Raw genomic sequence first — 26,610 nt, 5'->3', positions numbered from 1 at the left:
TGCTCTGTAAATTTCATAAATTTGCCAAATAGTACAATTTGATATGCTTAGTTAGAAATTCATGATTCTTACGTTGTTAAAGCAGTAAAGTAAGTTTTAAGTATAATTAAGTGCAGAAAATATTTCCATGTTTTCATGTTTTTTCTTCTGAACAGAAATAGGTCTTTTCTCCCATGGCTTCAAATTGTTACAAGAGTTTAACATTGATTGTACTGCACCCATCATGTCGTTTTGCTATATCTGGCCTGTGACTTTACTAATACAAAACCAGTGAGGAAAAACCTACATACTAAAAATGAAAAACCTTTATTTTAAATCTTTAAAAGACTGTATATAGATTAAAATTTCCAGAATTGGAGGCAATATTGTAAAACTTACAACTGGTGGTAGCACATCTCTTTTTTAATGTTTAGTGAAATGAGAGACACCAATTTCTGCAGTTGTACTTTAGATGGTGTCTGGGAAAAACCAGAAATTGACCCCCAGTGGTTTTACAATAGCTACATGTATGTCTGCCTTGGACACCTCTTCAACAGTAGTCCTGTTCAGGTGTTCTAATCTTTCCTTGGAGCATCCACCTGAGAAGCCTGGGCTTCCTCCTGCAAATGTTGTCGGGGTGTAGCTGGCACACCCATCTCCACTTTGCCTCACACAGTTTTATTTGTGCAAGGAATTAGAATGCTCCAATGGGGCCAGTGATGTTACAGATTGTGATTCTCCTTCAGTGTGGTTGCTCATGTGCCCCTGAAACAAGAAGGAACCATGGCTTTACCTAAAATGTGCAGACGCTAATTTAGATGTATCTTCAAATACAGAATCATTGCTATCCTAGAAATGCAGTACATTCTGCCATGGTAGGAAAGAGTGTGATCAGGTGAGCTGGGGCCCTGCTCTGTTCTCTTGCTGGGTGCTAAGTTGCTAAGTGTTGGTGATGAGCAGTTTCGGGGCCTCGGAGTGCTTTCCCTCCTCACAGTTCTTGATCTTTAAACTTGACTTGGCTGGACTTTCAAATAGAGGGCCTCTTCCAACAGAGAGCTGTCTTCTGCCAGCCTTCAAACAAGGCAATACCCTCTGTAAAATAGGACATATGGCCAGCTTATGCCCCCCTCCATTCATCAACTGGGAGCAGTTTTTAAAAACAGATGTATTTGTTTAGTATTTGAGCATAGCCTTTATCCAGTCTCTTTTAAAGAAAGAAGAGATTAATACATTCTGCCTCCCCCATATACCTTTTTTGCCAGAAAGGAAATAAATAAAATAGGTGTTATTTACTCCTTCAGAAAGACAAAAATATCTTAATGTGATCTGTTCCCAGTCATGTGAAGAATTCCTATAACAGACAAAAGCTATGTGGATTTTTGTGAAAAGACACTCCTGATGAGAGGCTATGTAGGCATTTGTGATTAAAACATTTTCTATTAGGTGATTGTATTTCTGATTCTCCCATGGGGGTTAAATACACCTTCACATGGACATATTAGGCTTCCCTATGCTAAAGCCCTCCACATATGTTGGATTATGCTAGTTCGGGATGTTGGAGGGCCCCAGACTGGGAAGGGCTGGTCTGTAGCCAACATTTCAGTCCTTAAGGCAGCAGCTCACTCCACGCACACACTTTGGAAGTGGCTCTAAGGCTGTTGCTAAATAAAAATTAACCTTGGGACACTTTCCTATGAAAGTGTTAGCTTAGGGGAATGATGGAGAAATATGCAGCTGGATTTAGATGGCTTTCTATTCTCTTACTGTTTTGAAACGGCAAGGTAATATCCTTTATGTGGTAAAGATGGCTGTGGGCTATCTCCAGTTTCCATATCTGAAATTTTGTTACATGAGGAAAGAAATCTCAACCCTGTTATAGAAGCCAGGGTGGAGTAAGAATTTTTTTGCAGCTTAAGATTTCTTATTGTATTAAGCCATTCTTCCTCAACCAGGTGCCTTTCAGATATTATGGGACTATAACTCCCAGCATTCCTAACTAGTGACTATCCTGGGAACTGAAATCCAAAACTAGGATTGGATCCAGATTTAGTCAAATTGTGCACAGACCCACTAAAATAGATGGGACAGAAGTTAGCCATGACTTATGTGTGCTGTTGATTTCAATCAGGCTGCTCTGAGCATGAGGAAGCCTGGATCCAACCTTGTGATGTAAATGTGTAGCAACTGGAGTCCTCAGTTAAATAGTTTGATGAACTGAGCTGGTACAAGGACCCCTTTCTTGTGCTCCCAAGCCAGTGCATAGTGCTTGAAAATCAATGTGCTGGCACATGCATTATGTCAGCAAGCTAGCCATTTGCACTGTTGTAGTTTTATATAAAGTGAGCCAGGACTTATGGTCTGTCAAGGAAGAACCACTGGTGCTCTAGACAGAAGAGTAAGGGAGCATATCCTGGGCGATGCAGCATCTTCGCTACCGAGAATGGAGGGCCTTTCTTGTTTCCAGACTGAAAAGAAATAGTTCTTGCACTGCAGGAACAGCAGTCATGTGGGAAAAAAGGAGATGCAAGCATAGCTAATCTCTGCATAGCTAGTGAAATCTGAGCCAAATTGCATTGAAAGCCTGCTTTATACATGCAGCATTAGGACCACATGGTAGGATGAGAATGCTCCTTTGAAAACATTTTTTAAATCCCTGCATAGAATTATCACTGCAGGGAAGGGCTTGTGCTGGCTCTCCATTTACCCAGTGCTTTTCTTGTGGAGGAACATTGAAAAATATGAACCCCCACCCACAGACCGAAGTGGTCCAGTCTATTCTTTCTTCATTCTGCTGCTTGCTTAGAGCCAAGGTACTTAGAGACATGGCTTTCTATTGTGCACTTGCCCTGCCTCATGGAATCATAGAACAGTAGAGCTAGAAGGGGCCTTCGGGCCATCAGGTTCTACCCCCTGCTCAGTGGAGTGCTCCAAGTTAAACCATTCCAGTTGTATCTTGAATGGCTCTAGTGTGGGACAGCCCACAACCTCCCAGGGTAGTTGGTTCCATTATTCTTCCTGATGCTTAGCTGGAAACTGGCTTCCAATAACTTGAGCCTGTTATTCTGTGTCCTGCACTCTGGAATGATCAAGAGGAAATCCTTGCCTTTCTAGTTGCAACAACTTTTCAAGTAGTTCAGGAATGCTATCACATCTTCCCTCAGTCTTCTTGAAGCAAGTTCTTCCCAAGCCTAGTTCTTCCTATTTCTCTTCAGAGGGCTTTGTTTCCAGTCCCTGAATCATTCTTGTCACCCCCCTCTGAACACTTTCCAACCTGTCTGTTGAGGCAAGTATTCCCCATCTTGTAACAATGCATTTGGTTTCTTTTTCCTAGATGCACAATTTGGAATTTGTCCGTATTGAATTTCACCGTTGCTTTCAGCCCAGTGCTCCAACCTATCAAGATCACCTTGAATTTTGTTTCTGTCTTCCAGAGTATTAACTATCCCACCAAATTTTGTGTCATCTGCAATTCTGATGATCGTTTCCTGAATTTCTTCATCCAAATCATTAATTAAAATATTAAAGAGCACTCAGCCCCTAATTGAACCCTGTGGTACTCCACTTGCTACCTCTCCCCAATTTGCGAAGCTGCCATTGATGAGCACTCTGGATTCTGTAGCCAACTGTGGAGCCACCCAGCCCACTTTTAGCTAGTTTGCTAATCAGAATATTATGGGGCACTTTGCCAAAAGCTTTGCTACACTCAAGATACAGTGTGTCCAGAGCATTCCCACAGACCATCAGGGAGGTTACCAATAAAAAAACAAATGAAATCAGATCAGTTTGGCAGGATTTGTTCTTGAGAAATCCATGTTGGCTTCTAGTAATCACTGCATTCAAGGTGTTTGCAGAATCACTGCTTGATAATCTGTTCCAGTATTTTCCCAGCGATTGATGTCAGACTAACCGATCTGTAGTTACCAGGTTCTTCTTTTCCTTTCTTGACGATGAGGATGACATTAGACTTTCTCCAGTCATCTGGTATTTCTCCTCCCATCCATGACTTCTGAAAGATAATAGACAGTGGTTCTGAGAGTTCTTCTGCCAGCTCTATTATGACTCTGGGATGGAGTTCATTGTGCCATGGAGATTTGAACATAAATCAATCTTGAGCTCCCATTCTGCACCTTCAGCTTGTACTTCCCCTTCGTCAGCCAGGTCATAGATCTTTTGGGAGAAGACTGAGTCAAAGTAGGAATTGCGCTCTTCTGCCTGTTCTTTGTCATCTGGTATATTTAGCCATACACATTGAGTAGTTGAACCCCCATTTCTCTCCTCTGGGTTTTACTTTGGACATACCTGAAGAAGGCTTTTTTGTTGCTTTTAGCATCCCTCACTAGCCTCAGTTCATTCCTAGCATTAGCTTTCCTGATGTCTTCCTGTAATTCCATGCTACCTGCCTGTATTCTTCCTTTTTAACCTGGCCTTCCTTCCACTTCTTATACATGTCCTTTTTTGATGTCAGATCATCTCTACACTTTTTGTGAAGTCCCATGAGCTTCTTCTGTTGTCTTTTACCCCTTTTCCTTGTTGGATTTGTTTGCAATTGCGCCTTTAGAATTCCTTTTTTAAAAAATCCCCACTCATCTTGGACTCCTTTTCACCTTAGATCAGGGGTCAGCAACTCGCGGCTCCAGAGCCGCACATGGCTCTTGAACCCCTCTGCTGCGGCATCGTCGTTCAAAACACACGCCGGCACAGCCACTGCTCTGGTCAAAGCTCCACTGCTCAGGAACTCAGCCAGCGCTAGCTAGTTAAGTAAATCTGCTAAACAAGCTTCCTGCAGGCTCTCATGTTACTCAAACCCTGTTGAAAGGATTCTTTTTGTCCCAATGTAATCTCCTTCATCTGAATGTTAAAAGCTGTGCTTGGGACCTGTCACAATTCACAGCACTTGACTGTTGCATCTGCTAATCAGTCACTAAACACACCTGTATCTCTGCGGACCCAGACCTGCGGACTCTGGACCCACGCGCCCCGATTTACTGAGCTCCCCCACCGCCCCCGTAGGCCAACCATGGATAAATCGAAGAAAATAAGCATTTCTGAAGAAAACCAAACATTTAATGATGCGTGGGTAGATTCATTTGCTTTTACTGCTGCCGCACTTACGGGGTTTGCTGTTTAATGCATGCAGCCCTTTAGCACTGATTTTGACTCTGCAGGAAGCTGTTCTCCTATTCAAAATATATGAAAGGAGTCCTACTAGTTTATAATGTAAGATTAAAAATAACAGTTTTTAGTGACTGAACAAGAGCTGCAGCTAAATCATAATGAAGATATACATAGCATTAAGGTAAAAAATGATATATGCAGTGTCATCTTCATTTTAGATGTCAAAAGGGTTTTGCGGCTCCTGGTGTTTTCTTTTGTGTGGGAAACGAGTCCAAGTGGTTCTTTGAGTGTTAAAGGTTGCTGACCCATGCCTTAGAGTTACTTCTCATGGAACTTTGCTTATCACTGTTCTGAGTTCATTAAAATTGCCTTTCCCAAAATTCAGGGTAAGCATTTCCTACCCTTGGCTTTTGCTTCCTTTAGAATTAAGAATTCAAGTATGGCATGGCCACTTTCCCTTAGAGTTCCCATAACTGCCACTTTATCCACTAGGTTTTTCCTGTTGGTTAGAATCAAGTCAAGGACAACTGTTCCTCTAGTTCCTTCTTCTACTTTCTGTAGGAGGAAGTTATCAACAACACATGTTAGGAATCTCTTGGAGGGACTGTGTTTGGCAGAATTTGTCTCCCAACAGATATCAGGGAAACTGCAATCCCCCATAACAATGACCCCTCCTTGAAAGACTGGCAGTTTGTTTTTCAAAAGTTTCATCCTCTTTTCTCCTTTACTGGGTGATCAGTAATCAGACTCCAACCACTATGTTCATTTTATTCCCTTGCTCCATTTGTATTAATCCAGATGTTCTCTTTAGGGTGATTAATCTCATCCTCCTGTATTTCTGTTCAGAGATATCTATCTTTAACATATGGTGCAACTCTGCCTCCCTGTTCCCTCTGTTCTTGGACACATTACAGCCTTCAGTTTTTGAATGCCAGGCATGGGTGTCATCCCACCAAGTTTTGGTTACACCTATCATATTGTATTTGCCCTCCTGTATTAAGAATTCAAGTTCATCCATAAAATTTGAGGAGAGCAGTTCCAGATGTGTTCTGGCTCTCCCATGTTTTCTCCACTGCTTTTCCACCTTTTTTCTTACCAGATAAAAGTCATTAAGAAAGAACAGATGGAATTGCAATACAATGCCTTTTAATTGGTAGTGATAGCAGCCTTCTACCAGGAAACACCCCAAATCACACAAGCTGGGCTATGCTTGATGTACAGTGATCATTCATTCAGATGTGTGAAAACTTTCTTTTTCCTTTATTTGTTCCTTTCTGAGAGCGATTGGGTTTCATAAACTTGCCATGCTCACAAAAGGGGCAAACTCCTTTTTGGATGGAGGAGCTTTGTTCCACCTGCTAGACAGCTGAAGGAAAGAATGCTCTATTTCACATTAATGTTTCCATCTTACACATATTGTCTCTGAAGTAAAGCAAATCGTTTTGATAGAGTTGTATTTCAAATAAGCATGCTTTAGGGTTGTGGACTCTTTATTTTCCAACGCACAATTCAGTTTCAATTTCTTGGTGTTGTTCAACAACTGTGTTTTTCCCTGACTAGTGCATAATCACGAAAAACCAATTTCATTTCATGCAAGGGGGTGAGGAGCAGTGGCACATTCTCTCCCCATCTCAACCCAGCAGGTGCCACCTGGGCGGCCAGTTCTGCTAGGGCGTTTGCCTTACCCTGGCTCAGCTTAATGTTCATAACTTTTCATTTTTGGCTTTTTTAATGAGTGGGCAGGTTGATTTTATTTGCTTATGGGTTGCAGTGGGGGCGGGGTGGGATTTATTTTGGATTGTTCGGACTTGTTTGTATTTTCTATGGTTTTTCTTATTGCCAGTGGGTATGCCTTAACAAAACAGTCATAAATGCTGTCGTAGAAGTATTATATCCAAACCTGGGTTTCCCACAATCACCTCTTCCTTTTCCTGGTATTGCCCTTGGCATTTTACTCTATTTTCCTATTGTACTAATAGTGTTTGTCTTTGTATGAAATAAACACCTTTTCTTGGTTCCAGAATGGCTCTTTTTGACATCAATGGTTTTAAGTAATTAGGGCTCCTTTGTCAGCTACAATAATTTCACACTGGCCATGGCAACAGCAGGACAGGGTTTATTGGTGGGTTAACTCTGAGTTGTTTAACCTATGAACAACCCAGAGTTCCTAAGGTGTGCATGTAAACCTGCTCCTGGATTTTAATTAAAATGAGAAACAACAAGTGTTCCTCTCATCTGTACAATTTCTGGATCAAATGCCAGCATAATATCCATAACCAAGCCTATGAGTTTGGGCATCCTCCAGAAGAAGTCACCCTAAGCCATCTACCAGTGATGGAAATTACTTATATTTCTGGCAGACTCATGACTAGCATACTATTTCTAAGAGTAGTAAATAGCAGATTTAGTCCTGAAATGCATTAATTCAGGCTAGCATTGCCACCCATTGCCATCTGACCCCTTTCCACTGTGTTTGTGGCCCTTCTTTAGTTTGACCTCACTTAGTTTGGCTCTAGCCCTAGAACCTTTCTGGGAGTTCCAGCCACAGACAAAAATGTATTGCTACTAGTAGGAAAGAATCCCAGAGAGCTTTATAGTTGCCTGCCTGGAAGAGAATCATTATTTCTGCACCGAGAGATGTGCTTGCATGTGTACATAAAGGTACACTAAAGGTACACTAAGTTCAAAGCACATTGCAAAAAGTTTTCTGAGGCAAGGCAGCAAACCTGAACATTCCCAATTCATACTTCGCCTTGTCCATAAACAAAAGCCTTTATATCTTGTCCTCAGACTTATATATCTGCTTTAAAAAATAGTATTGTACTGGTGGGTATTTGAATTTGTTCATTTTCCTTTTCCTATTCCAAAGAGAAAATATTGTAAGCCCTGATTTTATATAGAACACCATATTGCATGCACTGGCTGAAAAGCAGCACATAAATGTATTAAATATGTTAATATTTACTTCCCTTGCAAGGTTGCAATGAGGGTGACAGAGATAATTAGATGATACCAAAGGTTCCCTTCCAGCAGAAAGTGCTTGGATTCTTTCACTGATTTAGGAAGCCTTCCTGCATTGAATGAAGCTTTCTCCATCAGAGGAATGACACTTTAGGATCAATCCCATTGATGTAAAGCATTAACACATCATAGAAACATGGAAACAGAGCGAGTCAGAAGGGGCCTCCCGGGCCATCTAGTCTGACCTCCGGCACCAGCCGCTCCGCTCACGACATGCCCACCATGTGCACGTCCAGCCTATCTTTGAACACCCACACCGATGGGGCCTCAACCACCTCTCAGCATCATAGAATGTTGACAGTCAAAACTGGTGCCTAGAAGCAGTGCAGGACTGGAGGATGAGGGCTACCGTATCCAGATTTACTCTAGATAAAATGTAAATGTTCCTGGTCTGGAAGGAGGTGGGCTCTGCAACAAAGACTGAGCCTGTTTTGAATAGGGTAGTGCTCCTTGTGAAGAATCAAGAGACTTAGCCTGGGGATGCTTCTGGATTTGACTTTACACCTGGACATCCAGGTGGCAAATGCAGCTAGGAGTGCCTTTGACCAGCTGAAGTTGGCCTGCCAGCTCTGCCTGTTCCTGAAGGGGTCAGACCAGGCCATGGCGACACATGCTTTAGTTAGGTTATATTCAGGATTGCAACACACTCCAACTGGGGTTATCTTAAAAGTCTTTGGAAGCTTCAGTTGACCCAGAATGCAGCTCCAGGAATGTTGTATCAATACTGCAAAAGTTGTACTGGGTACTAGTCACTTTCCAGGCATACTTCAAAGTATTGGTGATTACTTTTATAGTCCTAATTAGCTTAGGGTTGTTCCTTCCATGATAGGTTAGAGATAGCCACTTGCCTAAACTCAGAAGGTGGCTTTTCTCTGTGTCTCCCCTTGGGTGGAAGCATATTTAAGTGAGAAGAGAGGGGACACTTTTAGTGGCTGCATTCAGTTATGGAAGGCCTTGCTTTGTGAAGTGTGGTTTTGTGTTTGGCAGCAGCCCATTTTGTTTTAGCAGGCTTTTCTTGTTTTTAACTGCCAACTCTCTAAGACTGATTTATATTATTGTTGATGTTTCTTACAAAATGTAAATGTTGAAGACTTCTCAATGTGGTGCTTTTACATCAGATGGGTAGAATATACGTGACTTAATAAAATACATCTTGTGTATATACACCTCTTTTGCTCTGCTTTTGCTTCTATTTATTTTTATGGCAAGAAGCAATTCCACCCCTACAGTATCTTTGGTTGACTAAACTGTGACTAGTTGACCATAGTTCATTGTCTTAAAACTCAGCTTTTTGCCTTTCTCATTCTAGCATCCCATAAAGCTCTTGCTTACTTAACTTGAAAAATATAATCTACTTTATGGGACGTGGGGTGGAGTTATGTACTAAAGACATTAATTTCTAAAAGAAAGTTCCAACATTCTACTCCGCTTGAAGATCATGTTGAGAAACCCCAATTTTTAATCCCAGATGGGTGGAGGTCCATTAAAATAATTCAGCAATGCTAGATTAATACATTATTACTATCTTCTGTATATAGTTCTCAGCATTTCATTCTGCTCCCCCAATGTTGCCTCATATTTTCCAAGCCAACACAGCTTTGCAAACAACAGCAGATTGGATTCTCAACAGCTGAGGACAACAGAAGTCGAAAGCAGGTGTGGCATACATCTTAACGGTGTCCCGGACTGCACATTTCTACTGTTTCCAAATATATCTGAACAGTTTGCACCCATTTGTGCATGGAAAACTAAAGCAGTGAACTTAGGACATTGCTGTAGCAGTGGCAAGACCTTCCACCTCTGCCAGTGGGCTGATTTGCTTTGCTTACCAGGGAAGTTAAAATATTTTTCTGGGCACAGCATACTCAGAAAAGCAGGGCACTGCCCTCCCCATCTCAGTGATGGTGTCCAAATAATTGAATTGCCTCCCTAAACCATGTGCCTGGTGCCTTTAGGATTAGATAGGAACCAGGTAAAGTCCACTGTTCTTTGCTTGGGTGTTTAATGGCATTTGATTTTCTTTTTAGGATATCTGATGCCACATTTCTTACCTATATAGCACCAGTGGCCTGTATGGTTTCCTCCATCCTAACTTTTATCCCAGCAGCAAACTGCTGAGGTAGATTTGGCTGAGAGAGAGTGACTGGCCAAGATGTCACCAGTGAGCTTGGTGGCTGTGTGGGGAACTGAAGTGAGGTCTTCCTGGTCCCAGGGACCACCAAGGTCCTGTTCCTTCCCATGAAAATCAGATATTCTCTGAACAAATGTGTGGTGTCTTGCAGGAGCAGACAGTCTTATTATTATAAAATAATATTATTTATAATAGGAATAAAAATATTTTAAATACAGGACAGATGGTCTGAATATCAACCATTCTTTTAGGTTTCTACTTGTATAGTTTTTCTTCCATGTTCTCAGAGGTGATCTGGGGTGGGGGAGAGGGAGCATGTCAGTATTGTGTACAGCAGAAGCCCAAAGGGGAGGAACTGCCCCTTTTCTTTTTCTCTCTGTCACCCCCTGTCCTCTCTGCAACCCTCTCATTCTCATTCATGCTTCCTTCCCATCCAGAGACTGCCAGAGGGAGGAACAGATCACTCTTGCCAGTGTCTAAATTAATCACTTGTTGAAAGTTTTTGGAATTTGGCTGAAGGCTGCATGGAATTAGGCTGCATATTGCCCAGCCCTAGACGGGATAGTCATCTGAGCATTATGAGGATACAAGAAGACCGCCCTGTCAGATCAGACCAAAGGCCCTTCTTATGCAGCTCTTCTTTTCCACAAGTAGATGCTTCCTAGATGCACGCCCCCCCCCCCACCCCACAGGTGCCTTCCAGCTGGCACTCAGTGCCATGTTGACTTGAGCCCTGGAAGGCCCATTGAGCTGTCATGACTAAGAACACAGTTGCCTTTGGAAGCTGGCTCTATAAAGCTGTCATGTGGAATATGTGGCCTTGTAGATGATGTTGGGCTGCAACATCTGGTTCTAGACTGTTCTGGTGCATAGCTGAGGTTCTTCTTCCTTTTTTTCTTTCATTTATTGTATTTCTACACCATCCCACAGCCAAAGCTCTCTGGGTGGATTACAACCCATAGAAACTGTCAATAGCAATTCAATTTAAAAAATCAGAAAAAAATTAAAAAGTTTCAAGCAGCTAATAACAAAGGATGAGCCTGCAAAACACATGGAATGGCTAATCCCTCTCCAATTCCTGAGTGGCCAAGTCATTCTTTAAAAGCTTCATTGAAGAGAACCAGGCATGGAAAAGATGACAAATTCAGTGCCAGCTGTGCTGCACTGGAGAGGTAGTTCCACAGACAGGGGGCCACCACAGACACCCTCCACTTTTCCCTTGGAGTTGGCACTTCAAGGTATTGCAATCCTAAGCCATATAAGGCTTTATAGGTTAAAACCAGCACCTTGAATTGTGACCAGAAGCATACAGGCTGGCAATGCAAGCCGTCCAGAACTGGTCTTGTGTTCAGAACTACAGATCCTGGTTGTTAATCTGACTGCTGCATTCTGCGTAAGTTGCAGCTTTAAACCAGTAACAATCACTCTTTCGTATTAGTTCTTAATTATATGCGATTTTTTTTATTGCCTTAGGAGGGTTCCTGTGTTGAAAGGCAATCCAGGAACACTGGGGAAATGAAGGAGTGAATAAATAAATTTCCCCCTCTCCCCCAACCTGGCACCTTCCAGATGTTTTGTATCCTGCTGGCTGGGCAAGGGTGATGGGAGTTGCAGTGAAACACATCTGGAAGGCACCCTGTTCTGGAAGGCTGCTCTGCTGGCCAGGGCTGATGAGAGCTGTAAGCCATCACTATCTGCAAGGCCACCCCCATTCATTTCCCGCGACTCCGATCAAAGCCATCCTACTCGGCCGCATCCAGCAGCCTCAGCTCCCCCTCCGTGCCTAGGCCCCAAGCCCAAGCCAAGGAGGGCTTCCTTCCGGCCGGCCTTCCACAGCAGCTCTTGTTTGGGGTTGTTCCGCGTGTAAAACAGAAGCGATGCCGCTAGAGGGCTCTGACCATTGTCAAAAAAGAGAGAAGGGGGAAAAAAGAGAGAGAGAAAAGGAGGCGACTGTTCTCATTTTCTCTCGCTACTGCTGCTACCGCTGACGATTTTGGGGGCTGAACTTCCCAGGTCAGACCAGAGAGAGAGGGGGAGAAAGAGGGAGCGCTCGCTTGCTGCTGCTGCTGCTTTTGCTTTCGTAGCAGCCGCCCGGGTAGCGTCGCTCCCGCCTGCAGGAGCCTTCAGTTTAGGAGACCTCGTTTGGCTCCAGCCACATCCTCGGGGTGGAGGGAGCGCAGGTGGCGGGGTGGAGAGAGGGGGAGAGAGTCCATGGCCGCGTGATTTCTTAGGGGAGACCCCGAACTCTGCAGCTCTCAGGGGCCAAGTCCTGAAGCCAGAGACTTCCAGGTAACTGTGAACGACTGGGGCTGAGCACCGGCCAAAGTCCAGCAACGCAGCCAGGCAACTTCCTCGCTAAGGGGAGGAAGAGGCGGGCGGGGGGAGGAAAAGCCAAAAAACAAAAGTATGCCGAACCGGAGAAGCCAACGTCTGCCTGCGCCTTTGCGCCTGCGAACAGTCGTCTGAATCCCCTTCCCTGGATTAAAAACCTGGCTGTTCCCTACGTATATAAACAAGAGACGTGCAGCGGGGTGTGTATGTGTATGTGTGTGGGGGGTGGGGATCTTTCAAGACGTGAGAATGACGTAGAGCTTGGGGGATGGGTTGGCGGAAGTAGGAAAGGTTGCCACCTTTCTTTCGCACACACCCTCTAAAAACCGGTGCGCCCTGCAGAAATCCGGCAGGTGAAGCTTTCCTTCCTGCTGCTGCCCCTTCCTCCATGGCCAGGAAGTACCTCACCTGTTGAATTCCTGTGAGTCGCGAAGTTGTTAAAAGCACACACATGCAAGCTTTGTTGGAGAGACGCGAGGTGCAGGAGGACCGATATAGAATAGGGCTGGAAGGGACTGTAACACCCACCCTCCCTAGCCATTGGCTGTGGCTGATATGAATTGGAGTCCAGTGACATATGGGGGGGCATTGGTTCCCCAGTCCTGCTTTTGAAGGTAGAGTAATGAGAGCTATCTCAAAGTGGCGTTTAGCCTTTGAGATCAGGGGAGCAGATGCTGTCACCAAAGGTCTGGCCACATGACAGGTCTCAGGGCAACAGGGTCGGTGTCGAATTCTGAGCAGGGGAAACTTATTCTTTCAGAGGCCAGAGCCTTCTGCAGAAGTGACTGATGTATTTTGCTGAGATACAGTGGGCCCTTCTGGACCCATGCCAGAGACCTGTCTACAGGGACATTGTACAGGACAATTATGGGACTCTACTCTCGCTAGGTAAGGACTTTTCTTTTATTTATTTATTTTTATAGATTTTTTTTAAATTACAGTTCAAGGAGTGAAGATGACTATTGCAAACTCAAGATCCCAGAATACAGACATGTATGGAGATCATAATATTGCCTTCTGCTGGCATAGGAATTTGCATGCATTTGAGTTATGCAAAACTCTTGAGCAGGCAGGAGAGATTCTGTGTAGCTCAGAAGATGGCTTGTTGCTATGCAAATTTCTCTTCAATAAAATTGTACCAGGGCACCTCTTTATTTATAAACTCTTTAAAAAGGTTTAGGAGATTGGGATTACTCCATCTTGTGGTGGATAGAGAGATGAAAGAAAATTAGCAAATTTCCTGTCCCTGTGTATTCAGCAATTGTACTTCACAGAAATATTCACAGGATTTGGTGAGTTGTGAGGAAATCAAATCACTCTGGCAGAATTCCCATAGAACCCTCCCAGTTAGCAGAATATCAGGAATTAGAAAGTAGTGCCATCAGCTGCCACTCTTTGGTTTGACGTCTGTGGCTCAGGATGGGTCCTCCCAGGTGGCAACCAAGTGTAATCCATCCTAGAGTGCAATACTGCTAAGGTATGTTATGGGTGTTAATTTGCTGTTTTTGACCCAGTCCATGCAAAGAACTTGGGGTATGTGTGTAAGATGATTTAAAAACAACACTCAGTCAAACCATCAAGGTAAAGTATCAATGAAAATATAAAATAGCAGCTATTGCAACAATGCCAGGTTTTCCCCATGATGGTTTTACTCTCTTTCCTTTGGTAGATGGAGGAACCATGAACCCCAATTCCCAGCCTGGAAGTGCTGAGGCAGGGCAGGTACAGAAGCAGTTGCCGGGGCGTTCCGAAGGCTCTCTTTACCTGGGCCAGAATCAAGCTGGGCAGCAAAGTGAGGATGCTGGGAAAGGATGGGCCAAGCCTCCTCTTCTTCCCCCAATGCCAAAAGACAATCCCAATATCACACCAAGGGTGTACATGGGGGCCAGCGCCAACTTGTGTGTCCAGTGTGGGGAGAGTCTCGCCCAGGCTCAGCATGGTCTCACCCAGCCCCAGAGACCACCTCGTTCTGCTGACAAGATCTATGCATGCTCAGATTGTGGGAAAAGCTTTGGCGTGAGCTCCCATCTCAACATTCATCGGAGGATCCACACTGGTGAGAAGCCATACGAGTGCAATGATTGTGGGAAAAGGTTCAGCCAGAGCTCCACCCTTGTGCTCCACCGCCGTATCCACACAGGAGAGAAGCCTTACAAGTGCACGGATTGTGGGAAGTGCTTCTCGGTGAGTTCACACCTGACAAAACATCAAAGAATCCACACTGGAGAGAAGCCTTATGAGTGCCAAGCCTGTGGGAAAAGATTCAGCCAGAGTTCCACCCTCATCCTGCACCAGAGAATCCATACTGGGGAGAGGCCTTATAAGTGCAATGAGTGTGGGAAAACCTTCAGTGTGAGCTCACACCTTACCATCCACCAGAGAATTCACACTGGGGAGAAACCATATCGCTGCATGGAATGCGGGAAAAGCTTTCGACAGAGGTCTGGCCTTAGCACGCATCAGAAGACCCATATGGTCCTTGTGAGGTCATACAAGTGCCCATCCTAAAAGACCAAGCCCCAGACCTGTATGCCAACTCACATCCGAATTTCCCATTTCCGTATTGCAGAAACAAACAAAACATGCCCAGAAGGTGCATTGAGTATTTTGTGCTCAGAAATGACAAATTCAGCAAAATTTTGATTTTGTAATTAAGAATAAGAAAAAGATGACTGATGCAAATTTGCATATTTTGCCTTAAGTTGCATGTTCTGTTGTAAGTGGCCCTGTTGGAAGATGTGGATTTTTTTTTCTTTGACACTTTTTGGGTCACAGTCTATTATCAAGTGAGAGCTAGGACTCTCTGGATTATTAGAAAGGGATAGGTCTGCAGGAGCTGAAGACTAGGTTAGTGGTTAATTTTTTTAAAAAGTCAAGAGTTCAAGGCTGTCTGAAAGTTAACAACCTCTGGATCCGGAAGCCTTTGCCCTGTTAAGGTGCCTCAGTGAGTCACAGATTGGATCCAAATCTGCCAGCCATTTGCACAAAGGCTTCAGAGACCTGGTTCTGCTCAGTGACTGAAATAGGAGGGTTGCTTTGGTTGTTCTGCACTTGATGAGCCTTACTGAGAATTGCAGGAGGCTCTGGGCACTTTTAGTTGTGTGGGTCCTGCAAGGGTGAAAATTCTCTTCCCCTCATTACATAAAGAGGACCTTTCCAGAGTCATTTGTGGCATCAGATCCAGACATATTCCCATAGCAAGCAATTCTGCTTCAGGGACCTTACATTTCCCAAGTTATCGAATCACAATATATTGTTGCTGGAGACCTACCATTCTTTCTCCTCTAATGTGACTGCACATACCATGGACACCATCTGGATAGTGTCTGTGATGTCGCAAAGGTCATCTTGTTCTATATTTTTCTGGGCAAGCCTCAAGCACAGAAATATCCTTGTGATTCCCTACCAGCAGAGCTATTCTTCACAGCAATGGTCTGCCATTTTGGAAACATTTTCTTTTGCACAATGTATTCTTATTTCTGTTGCTGTTGTTTTTAAATGGTTTTTAAAGTAATTGTTGGCTATTTTCTTTGTCCTATGATTGTAAGCCCTTTCAGGGCTTAGGTTCGGGCTAGGAAGTGGGATCAAAATGAAAATAATCAGTAATGAGTAATCTTCTCTTTGAAATGTTGTTTGAAGAATGTGTCCTCCCTGCTTACCAGAGATAGAGCACTTCATTTTTTAAAAAGGAGGGTGGGGAGAACAGGCTGTTCCCAACACAGCAGTATCATCCCAAAGGATTGCCCAGTTGGAACCTGGAGTTCTGGCCTGTCCCTTTAAAAGTTCCAGAGCAGCAGATTGGGATAAAGCCCACCATTCTTCAACCTCTGCACTTAAAGCAGTCGGTGCAGCTTCATTTTTTACTTCAGAGAAAGTGGCAGAGGACTGTGGACAAGGGGATCCCTAAGTGTAGGGACAGGATTGGATCCACCATGGTTCTGTGATATCTTTCTGCCTTGGGGGAAAAATGGATGGAAGTGGGTGAGCATGATAACAGTTTATAACACCTGCATGATAGAAAGTTGATAGAGATCTTCCCCCAGCCTTAACTTATAGAATTGAATATATAGAATTAGAGGTGGGGAACTGCTGGCCTTCCAGATGCTGCTGGATTTCAGCTCCCATCAGCCCTAGCCAGGCAATGGCCAGGGCAGTAGAAATTGTAGGCCAACATCTGGAGGGCCACAAGTCCTCCATCCCTGTTGCATGACAGCAGTTGTCATTGTGGTGGGTTTGCACCTCATAATAAGCCACTGTGGGTTAATTCTCCCACAGGGCTCAGAGATGCATACCAGGCACCACTTTGAGTATGCAAGCTGTGGCAGGCTGTTGGGTCGCTGGGCAGTTCTGATGTGTGGGTGTGCATGACATGACAGGCTGCAGTATGCTGCTCTCACGGCTTGCACATTCAAAATGGTGGCTGGCATGCATTTCATAACCCTGAAATGAATGGACCAATGCAGCATGTGAATCAGGTCACTGGCTTGAATGACGTTAAAAGGGGATTTGATATTCAGGGGCAGTATTCCCCAAATACCAGTTGCTGGGAACAGCAAAGGGCTATCTTCATGTCCAGCTTATGGGCTTCCCAGAAGCATTGGGTTATGCTTGACTAAGCTGGCCTTTGATCTACTCTGAATCTTCTTATATTCTCAGCTTTTAAAGGGACAAGCAGGATCTCCAGGTTGAGCCCAGAAAGCCAATATCCTCCCTCTTCATTGTGTGTGTGTATGATCCACCTTCCCTAACCTGGTACTCTCCAGATGTTTTGGACTACAACTTCCATTAGCCCCAGCCAGTTGTATTCCACGATATCTAAATATCGCCTGACTGGGGGAGGCTGATGTAGGTACAATCATCACTGGGTCAGAGCTAGCAAACCATGTCTCTAAGAACAAAGTCTCTTCTTTTCTGTTTCAATTGCCTGGATGCCGCTGAATAGTTGAACACTCCAGTTAGAAGAATTTTTCTAGTTTTAGATGCTCTTCATTTCCTTCTGTAGCTTCTCTTATCAGCAGCTATTTATATTTCTTCATCCAGAAATCTCTCACTAACGTTTCACTCTGTAATCACCATGGCTTCATTTGGGGCATATTAAAGTTCAACAAGTTGCATGAAAGGGTTTTGTCTGGCTATTTTGAACCATTGGCTGGTGAAGTTCTTGTTTTGCTAACCTCAGCAAACATTCAGGATAAAGGAATGATGAAAGGCAAGGGAACTTGCGGGGGGGGTTGCTTGAAAGAGAAACAGGGTTTTGCAAAGATACTCTCTGTGACCCATCTTTCCATAAGGAATATCTTTTCATTCAGGTGACCCAGATGGCTGGCTCATAACTCTTTATCTCTGTTGTTTCAAAAGTAAGACTTACCCTTTTCCAGTAATAGAAGAGCAATTTTTCATTCCAATATGTATTGCGTATAAATGGTCTTTGGTCTTGCATGCCATGGGTCTCTAGTTTTAATGCTCTTCTTTGATTGTACTCCATTTCTGAGGACTTCTTTGAGTCACTTTGTAAGAGAGAGCTATGGAAATGGAGTTGTAATCTAAACATTATATTGCATCAACAGAACATTTTATCTTCTAAATCCATTATGCTATTTGTGAGTGGTCCTTTACATGCATTCCCATATTAAAAATGCCAGGAATATTAAATACAGGTTGCAACCTGAACATGAAATATATACTACCTGCTGTCAGATCATCTAGTGCCCCAGGAGGTTGTGCTTTTTTCCTTACTGGCTTTAAAAAAATCGTGTTAAACTTTGAACTACAATCACAATTAACTGTAAATATGATCCTTTGGAGTAAAGGCCTAGATTTATTTTAGTTCAGATTTCATTGAACAGTTATTCCATTGTTTTATTTCTGTTATATATTTTGTAATGTCATATAGATTTTATTAATGGCCCTTACCTTGCAGATAAATGGACCATTAGTGCATTAAGCTCTCTGGATTCCAATATGGATATTTCTTTGCTCTTTCTGAAAATGGCAGAGGTTGAACGTGGGGCCGTTTGCATGCAAAGCATGTGCTCTGTCACTGGGCTGTGTACATTTTTTTGGAAGTGAAGGTTAATCTCTATGATAGAGACATTTGCCTCCAAGGTAGACATCAGGTAGAATGTAATAACCACAGGCAAGCTCAAGAAGATATTGAGTTCAGACTACATAGTCACCCACACTCAAGGTTTAAGTATGGGTTGAGTGTGGGTTGTTGAACCATGGGTCAGGGCCGTCTTAACGCATGGGCCTGATGGGCACTTGCCCATGGGCCCCATACTAATCTGTGTATGTTAACCCTTGGACAATTGGAAAACTTCCAAAATTAACAGTGGTTGTAGTTGTGGTAGGGGGCCCAGTACACTGCTTTGCCTGGGCCCATAATGCTGTTAAGACGGCCCTGCCATGGGTTGCTTTTACCTCTGGAGCCAGCACTGAGAAGGTCAGACAGGAAAACCTGACAGAGAGCCAAGTGGGCAGTGAAAAAGGTGAGTTGGGGGAAATTCCACAAATGCACCCTGGATTTAGTTAAGTCTTGCAAATACACCAGTGTCTGTCTCTCAGATGGAGGGTATGAGGACATGGCATTAGGAATGGCTCTTTCGATCATTATATTCTCAAAATGGTGCAGCTAGGGCCTGGCCTCAAATGTCCAGCTGGAGAATGTCAGGTGATGAGATCGGCAGATTAGAGTCAGCTCCTCGGGTGAATGAGCACATTAGAGTCCACACTGTCCACTACAGCATCATTCGTTATTTTAAGAATATTTTATAGTCAGGGGAGTCTGATCATGTATATTTGGTGATCTCCTTAAAAATCTTGATGTTAAAATTATTTTTACAACACAATGTTTATTCTCAAGTAAATGTGTTTTTTTCGTCAGGACAACATGTCAACTCTGTTAGCAAGTGCTGAGTAGTGATTAGAAGATTGGACTGGGACTTGGGAAATCAAAGTTCTAGCACCCACTCAGCCATGAAGCCATTATACTCATACCTTTCGGCCTGACTCTTCCAGGGTATTTGTGAGAATAAAATAGAAGACTAGGCAAGCTGCCTTGGGTTCCTTGCAGTAAAACAAAGCAGGAGATACTCACACACACACAAAATAAATATTTCTGTCACAAGTGGAAGGCAATAAACATGATCCAGGGTTTGGAAACACTGCCCTATGAGGAGAGGCCAAGAGAACTGGGCTTGCTCAGCCTTGAAAGGGGGGGGGGGTAATATCCCTCTATAACAGGGGTCCTCAAACTTTTTCAACAGGGGCCAATTGAAAGGTGCCAGCAATGGGCGCAGGTCACCAAGGTGGTGTGGGGGGGGCATGCAGGTGCGGGGAGATCATTTTGGACTCGCTCGGAGAAAACAATCTCCTTGTGAGCAAGCTGCTGCACAGCGAGGCGCCGGCTTGTGAGCAAGGAGATCCTTTTCTCAGAAAGTCCAAAATGATCTCTGCATGAGCAAGCCATCGTCTCGCCAGGTGTGTGCACGGGTGTGTGCACACGGCAAGTCCAAAGCCTCTATGGTGTGCCGGAAAAATGGGCATGGCGGCCCAGATCCAGCCTGTGGGCTGTAGTTTGAGGACCCATGTTCTCAAAGTACCTCAAAGGCTGTCACAAAGAGGAAGGTCAAGATCTCTTCTTAATGATGCCAGAATGTAGGACACGAGCAATCAATTCAAGTTGCAACAACTCAGATTCAGGCTGAACACCAGGAAAAGCATCCTGTCAGAGGAACCAGCTGCCTAGAAAGGTGGTGGGCTCTCCCACACTAGAGACATTCAAAAAGAAACTGGACAGCCATCTGAGTGGAATGGTGTAATTTTGTGTCCTGCAACAAAGACCCGATGGCCTGTATGGTCCCTTCCAACTCTACTTTTCTATGATTCTAAGCGTGCAACATTCTAGAGGTGTTTAAAATACAAAATGGCATATGTTTGGAGGCTTTGGGTTTTAATCACATGGACAGTTTCTGATATTTTTGCTGCAATGTATCAGCAATAAATGGAGTGCAAGACGATTGAGTCCAGGGTGTAAACTTATTTAGCTGCAACCACTGCTCATACCGCTCAACAGAGCGTTTGCATGTGTAAAAGAGGATACATATCCCAGATTTTTAGCCACTATAATTTCTCTTTATAGATACATCTCGTTTGGACACAGGGTGACTGTCTCTTTCGGCCACCCGTTGAATTTCTGCCGGTCATGAAGCTATTTAACCCGCAGCGCCCCTGTACCACCCACTTACAACACAGTTCTTTCCTTGGCACGAGCAAGCAGGTGTGCCGCTTGGACCCACTGCGGAGATGAGCAGGGGTTAAAACCATGGAGAGCCATCCGGGCTCCGGCCTTGCACGGGGCCAGAGCGGCTGCCTGTGCGGGGCCTATTCTTAATCCCCGAGTGGCCCGCGATGCCGCCGCCGCTGCTGCCGCCCGCCTCCTGTGTGGGATCCAGGTGCGGGTGACCCCTGCCTCCCCCTGCTGCTCAGATGAGGAGGTGCCAGCGCAGCCCAGCTCCGAGCCGGGAGCGCGAGGTCAGGAGGGGCGTCTGGAGAGCGAGGAGCGGTGCCCGGGTGTAGTGCGGCAAACGGGGCTCTGCATGCGCGTGTGTCGGGCGGGGAGGCAGGAGCCGCTCGGTCTATGCATGGCGAGTGCCTGCGCGTTCCCTCTTCACCCTCCATGGTATGTGCATGGATTGCGCATGGCGTCGGCAAGCCCGGCTCCCAAAGAAACGAACGCCTTGCCGCCCTGGCTACTTCACGCGAAGAACTCGCTGCTCCCTCTGCTCGCGCCTCTCTGTTCCCGGTTCAAGCACTGGGCTTCAGCTGAGCTCCAGATCCAGTTTTCATAACCTTTGCCCTGTCCCTGAGGTGTCTGTACGAAGGCATTCGAAAGCAATGTGCCTCTGAGCACGTGCAGAGGGCATCTTCTCTAGCAGCGTTTGTGCCCAGGCTGCTTTTCAGGGCAAAGAGAAGGGCTCTGAAGTAGATATGAATCCCACAGGTCTTTTGGAATTGATCACTGCTTAGGTTTCTTTCATAACCCAGCTGTGAGGCAGCATTGTGTAGCACTGGGCTAGGGGTGGGGAAATCTGGGTTCAAATGCCCATTCAGCCTGGCCATGAAACTTACTAGTTGAAATCCATCCAGCCACTATCTCAATTGAACCTTCCCCACAAGCTGTTGTGAGATTAAAGAATGGGAGGGTAGACTGGCTTAGGAGAAGATGGGCCCTCTTTCAATGCAGAAATTTAAGCAGAGGTTGGATGGCCTTTGGAAAACCCTTTCCAATGTTATAATTCCATGCATCTAAAAATCACCATGCACCCCAATGACTCTATATAATGCACAAATAATTGTAGAGATTCTCCCTTGCTCAATATTAGTTCTATCCCATTCCCACATTTTCGGGGTTGGAATGTGTTCAGGCTGCAAAAGATGATGTGATATGAAAAGATAAGAAAGAATCGAGAATCATGCATGGCATGATAACTTTCCCAGAAAGTTCCCATAACTGCCACTTTACCTGCTAAAGTCATCCCTGTTGGTTAGAATCAAGTGCTGCAGTTCCTTCCTCCGCTTTCTGTAGGAGAAGTTACCAGCAACAAAAGTAAAGGAAGAACCATGGTTGGCAGAATTTGCCTCTCAACAAATACCAGGGAAGTTGAAGTCCCCCATTATTACTATATCATGCCTTCTTGAAACACTGGCAATTTGTTTTTCAAAAGTCTCTTCCTCACCTTCTCCTTCACTCCAACCACCATTTTCCTTTTATTGTTTTTGTTCTATTCATTTTAATCCAGATGCTCTTGATGAGGCTACTTCTGTATTTCTGTGTAGAGATATGTCTCTTTAGTTCACCTCCCTTTATCTTCCTTCTGTTTTTGAACAAGTTATATCCTTCAATTGGTGAATTGCTGTAATGGGAGTCATTCCACCAAGCTTCAATTACATCTATCAAGTTGTATTCACCTCCTGTGTTAAGAGTTCAAATTCATGTTATAGTCCAGCTTACTTTCTACAGTTTTGGAAGACTATTGCTGGGCACTATTAGAGCTGCTCTTTCCATTGTAATGCATGGTTTCCATCCCATATTGTAGGGTGTCTTCCACAACCACAACTCTTCTCTTCTAGTAGGCCTTGGTTTCATTGTCTTTGTTTGACTGACCTTCAGCTTCTTGTTCAGTGTTGCACAGGATCTCCCGTAGGGCTGCTTTCCAATCTCATCCTCAGGTGCCTGAAAGCAGTTTAGTTCCACTGCTTCTACTGGTGCAGAGTGTCTTCTAATTCTTCTGCTCCTGTCACCCTCTTCCAGGAAGTTTCCTCTATTTCATTTTCCTTTGCTTCAGGGTTCTTCTGCCTCAGCTTGCTGTTGCAATTCTGCCTTGTGTACGTCATTTTGCTGTTGCAGTACCTCTGCCTAAGAACTCTTACTCCTTTGGGAGTAAAGTGTCGCCACCCTAGTATTCTCACTTTTTCTTCAAACAGGGCAAGAAAAGCTTGCAGTTTTCTTCCAAGCTTGCACTTATGGCACATGTAGGCCATGTTGACCTGACCAAATATTGCATGGACCTTGCAGATCACCACCACTAGAAAGTATTTTCCATCCGTAGTCTTTACTCCCTCTTTGATTTTACTTTACTGATTTTGGAATGGTCTGTGTGTTGTCCTTTCTTCCCCGAAAGTCCAACCAGTATATAAGTGCTACAAGAAAATAAATAAGGGACCTCCTCTGCTTGAACACTACTCCCAAACACCTGTTAACTGCCCCTGTTCACTTGTTCAGATTGCTCACTCTCTGGGAGCTTGCTGGTTTGCATAGCCCCTAGACCAGCTGAGGCACTTCCTCTACTTTGCCCAGCTAGGAGTCATGCAAAATCTGTGTGCATGTTTGGCCCCCTGTTTATTATCAGGCAGAGTGTGCAGCTGTTGGAGCCAAAACGGTTGCCCAGCCCTGCCATAAAGATAAGTGAAATGGGCGTCTTATACAGGACTGGTGTCGAGGGTGGGCATGGCCAGGCACTGGCCAAAGACGCACACACTGATGAGAGTCTCTTGGACTTGCTTTTCCTCTTCACCATTGCAACCTGCTTGTTTACCTCCCTCTTACTGTGGCCCATACAGTGGTGTTGGTGAGAAGGAAGATGCCTGCTTTCTCACTGGTACCCTGCATGTCAATCAAGCCAGTGGTAGCAAGGATGAGAAAGGGGAGCTGGTGTTGGTGGCAGTAAGACGGCACAAGTCTTATTGAGGGAGGGGGTCCATGGAGGGTGCCTTGCCCATGCACCACAATAATCTGGAGTGGGCAGTGTCCTTATGTATTTGTGTGGCTAATATGCATGTCTTGTTACTTTTTTCTAGTTCACATAAGCTGATATTGTCTTCACAGATGTCAGGCAGGATTTTTAGCAGGAAATCTTCCGCACCAAAAAGATGTTGTCAAGAGAAGAACCTTCAGGGCCCAAGCCCCAGAGCCCTGAACTGGAACTGAGCCACAAGAAACTGGGAGTTGGAGAGTTCTCTTTGGTTCTTCCCTCCAGACCTCTCCCTGTCTCCTCTAGTGAAAGCCAGAAGCCATACAAGTGTGTGGAATGCGGGAAGGGGTTTGGCCAGAGCTCGGACCTGATGCGCCACCTGGGGACACACTCAGGGGAGAAGCCTTACAGGTGCACAGACTGCCCCAAGGCCTTCACGCAACTGTCAAATCTGCGGCAGCACCAGCGCATGCACACTGGGGAGCGTCCCTATGCTTGCGACTGCTGCGGCAAGCGCTTCTCCTGGAGATCCAACCTAGCCCAGCACCGACGCCTCCACAGTGGCCAAAAGCCATATGCTTGTGTCCAGTGCGGCAAGCGTTTCTGTGAAAGTGGACGGCTCCTGGAGCATCAGCGCTCTCACACAGGGGAGCGACCCTACGCCTGCCCGCAGTGCTGCAAGCGCTTCATCCGCACCTCCCACCTTGCTCGTCACCAGCGCCTCCATGCTGCTGAAGGAGGCACAGAGCAGGACCAGCAGTGCTGTCCCTGCAGCGAGGGCACGGCCCTCCTCCTGCACCACCGTGCCCACTGCAAGTCATCTTAATGGTCCATTGGTGCTGGAACACCATGGCAGAAAGGGGGGGCTTCTAAAAACAGGATTTTATCTGGTTTCCTGGATCACTACTTTTTTCAGCATCCTGGAATTGCCTCCAGGCAGAGTTTCCTGTTTAACCATCAAGGCCGTAAGGTGAGTGCACAGTATTCCATAGGTCAGAGAATCTACCACAAGAGATCACGTTCTTTTCTTTTGGATGCTAATGTAAGCCATTTTATAGATTCTTTAAGGGGAAGGTGGGATATAAATATCCTCAATAAAGAGTGTCAGCTGTTCAGGCCAAGAAACAAGATCTATTTATGAAATCATCCTTTGTGATATTGTACAGTAAACTAGGGGTTTATATATTGTTGTTGTTGTTACATTTATATCTTATTATCTTTCCTCTGGCCAAGGTGGCTTACATTGTTCTCCCTGCTTCCATTGTATCTGCACAACAGCAACCCTTTGAGATAGGTTAGGCTGAGTGAGTGACTGGCCCAAAGTCACCCAGTGAGATTCATGGCTGAGTGGGGCCTAGACTCTAGTGCTCCTAGGCCCCTGTCCAACACTCTAACCACCAGACCACACTGCTTAGACCAGGTAAGTGGTGGTGCCACTCTGGGTAAAATGCTTTCAGCCTCCTGGAAACTGGGCCAGTCCAGAATCTTCCTCTGCCTGGGGCTACGAGAAAGATGACACCACTCCTGTTCCATCTGAATTGGCAGCTGGATTGGTATATGATTATGCCATCAACATGGAGGGAGGGCATCCTCCTCTCCTGCACCTGAAAACAGCAGATTAATTTAGGGGAGGCCACATGGCACAGAGCTGTCTTTCTCAACCCAGTGCGGTTGAGAATCTTCCCACATCTGTTGACTAGGCAAGTGCCTCACTCAGTCTTGTGGTAGGGCTGTTGCACCATTACTTAACTACACATTGCACACACATATGAACAATGACTGCTTTCCTTGGGAAAGAGACGTAGATGATAAGGAACTGACAGTGTGTATGAGTCCTTCAGGCTTAGGTTAGTCTTCAGCTTTGTCCACAGATACACATTTAATGTACAATTCCACACTGTGTGAAAGGGCAGATAAATGAATACACACAAGTAGGTGGAATCTAGTATTTTAGAGTTGGAAATGGGCTCGAAGCTCATCTCTTCTGCTTGCCTGTTCCATGTTGAAATTACAGTGCTGGATGCAACTACAGCATCTTTGACAGATGGACATCCAGCCTCTGCTTAGACACATCCGACGAAGGAGAGTTCATCGCTTACTGCAGCAGTCTGCTCCATGGTCAAACAGCTCCTACTGTGATGAAGTTTCTCTTCACTCTTAGCCTAATTCTACACCCTTGCAATTTCCACCTACTGATTCCTGTCCTACCTTGCAGACAGTTCACAAGCCTCCTCCATCTTCTGCCTGACAGATCTTCAAATATCTGAAGAGCTCCCATGCATCCCCTTAATCTTGCCTTCCCTACGCTAAATACAACCAGCTCTTTCAACTGTTAATGCAAATCCCTCACTATTCTGGTGACACTCCTCTGGACACAGTTTAGTTTGTCTGCAGCCTTCCTTAAATACTATGTCAAGAATTGGACACTATTCTCCAAATGCAGCCCTTCACTGCAAAACACAATGGAACTGTAACTGCTTGAGATCTGGATGCTGTGGTTCTGTTATTGCACCTTCAGATTGTTTCGGTTTTCTAAGCAGCCATATCACATAGCTGCCTCACATTCAGCTTATGACTCCCTAACAGAGTGATCCTATAGCCCAAAACAATCATTTTTTTTCAACTGTTCCTCACAGGTCTTTGTTTCCAGACCCCTTACTAGGCAACCATAGGATTCTTCAGAATTTCAGATCCCCTTTTCAAAAAAGGGGTCCAACTTTAGAGCTGGGGTTTCAGATTTGGATTCTACCCCTCTCCATACACAGTACACATGGAAAAAAC

General features: G+C 44.9%; 2 protein-coding genes across 2 annotated transcripts in view; both read left to right on the top strand.

The window, feature by feature from the left end:
• ZNF132 (zinc finger protein 132) overlaps positions 1-17,691 on the top strand; it is a 28,499-nt gene extending 10,808 nt beyond the window's left edge. The window contains exon 3 of the mRNA XM_044444672.1: positions 14,528-17,691. Within this exon, the coding sequence (XP_044300607.1) occupies positions 14,528-15,085 (558 nt within the window). The 3' untranslated portion in view covers positions 15,086-17,691. The remainder of the gene's footprint in view (positions 1-14,527) is intronic.
• A 3,344-nt stretch (positions 17,692-21,035) lies between these two features.
• On the top strand, positions 21,036-24,972 carry LOC123030604 (zinc finger protein 34-like). Its single transcript, XM_044444671.1, has 2 exons — positions 21,036-21,109; positions 23,964-24,972. Exon 2 carries the CDS (start codon positions 24,008-24,010, stop codon positions 24,653-24,655), a length of 648 nt encoding a protein of 215 aa, XP_044300606.1. The 5' UTR covers positions 21,036-21,109; positions 23,964-24,007; the 3' UTR covers positions 24,656-24,972.
• The last annotated feature ends 1,638 nt before the right edge of the window (positions 24,973-26,610 follow it).

The sequence above is a fragment of the Varanus komodoensis genome, unplaced genomic scaffold, assembly GCF_004798865.1.
Source record: "Varanus komodoensis strain SLA01 unplaced genomic scaffold, ASM479886v1 scaffold45, whole genome shotgun sequence".
Classification (NCBI taxonomy): domain Eukaryota; kingdom Metazoa; phylum Chordata; class Lepidosauria; order Squamata; family Varanidae; genus Varanus; species Varanus komodoensis.
The sequence above is the reverse complement of the archived record's forward strand: the minus strand, read 5'-3'. Positions and strand labels throughout refer to the sequence as shown.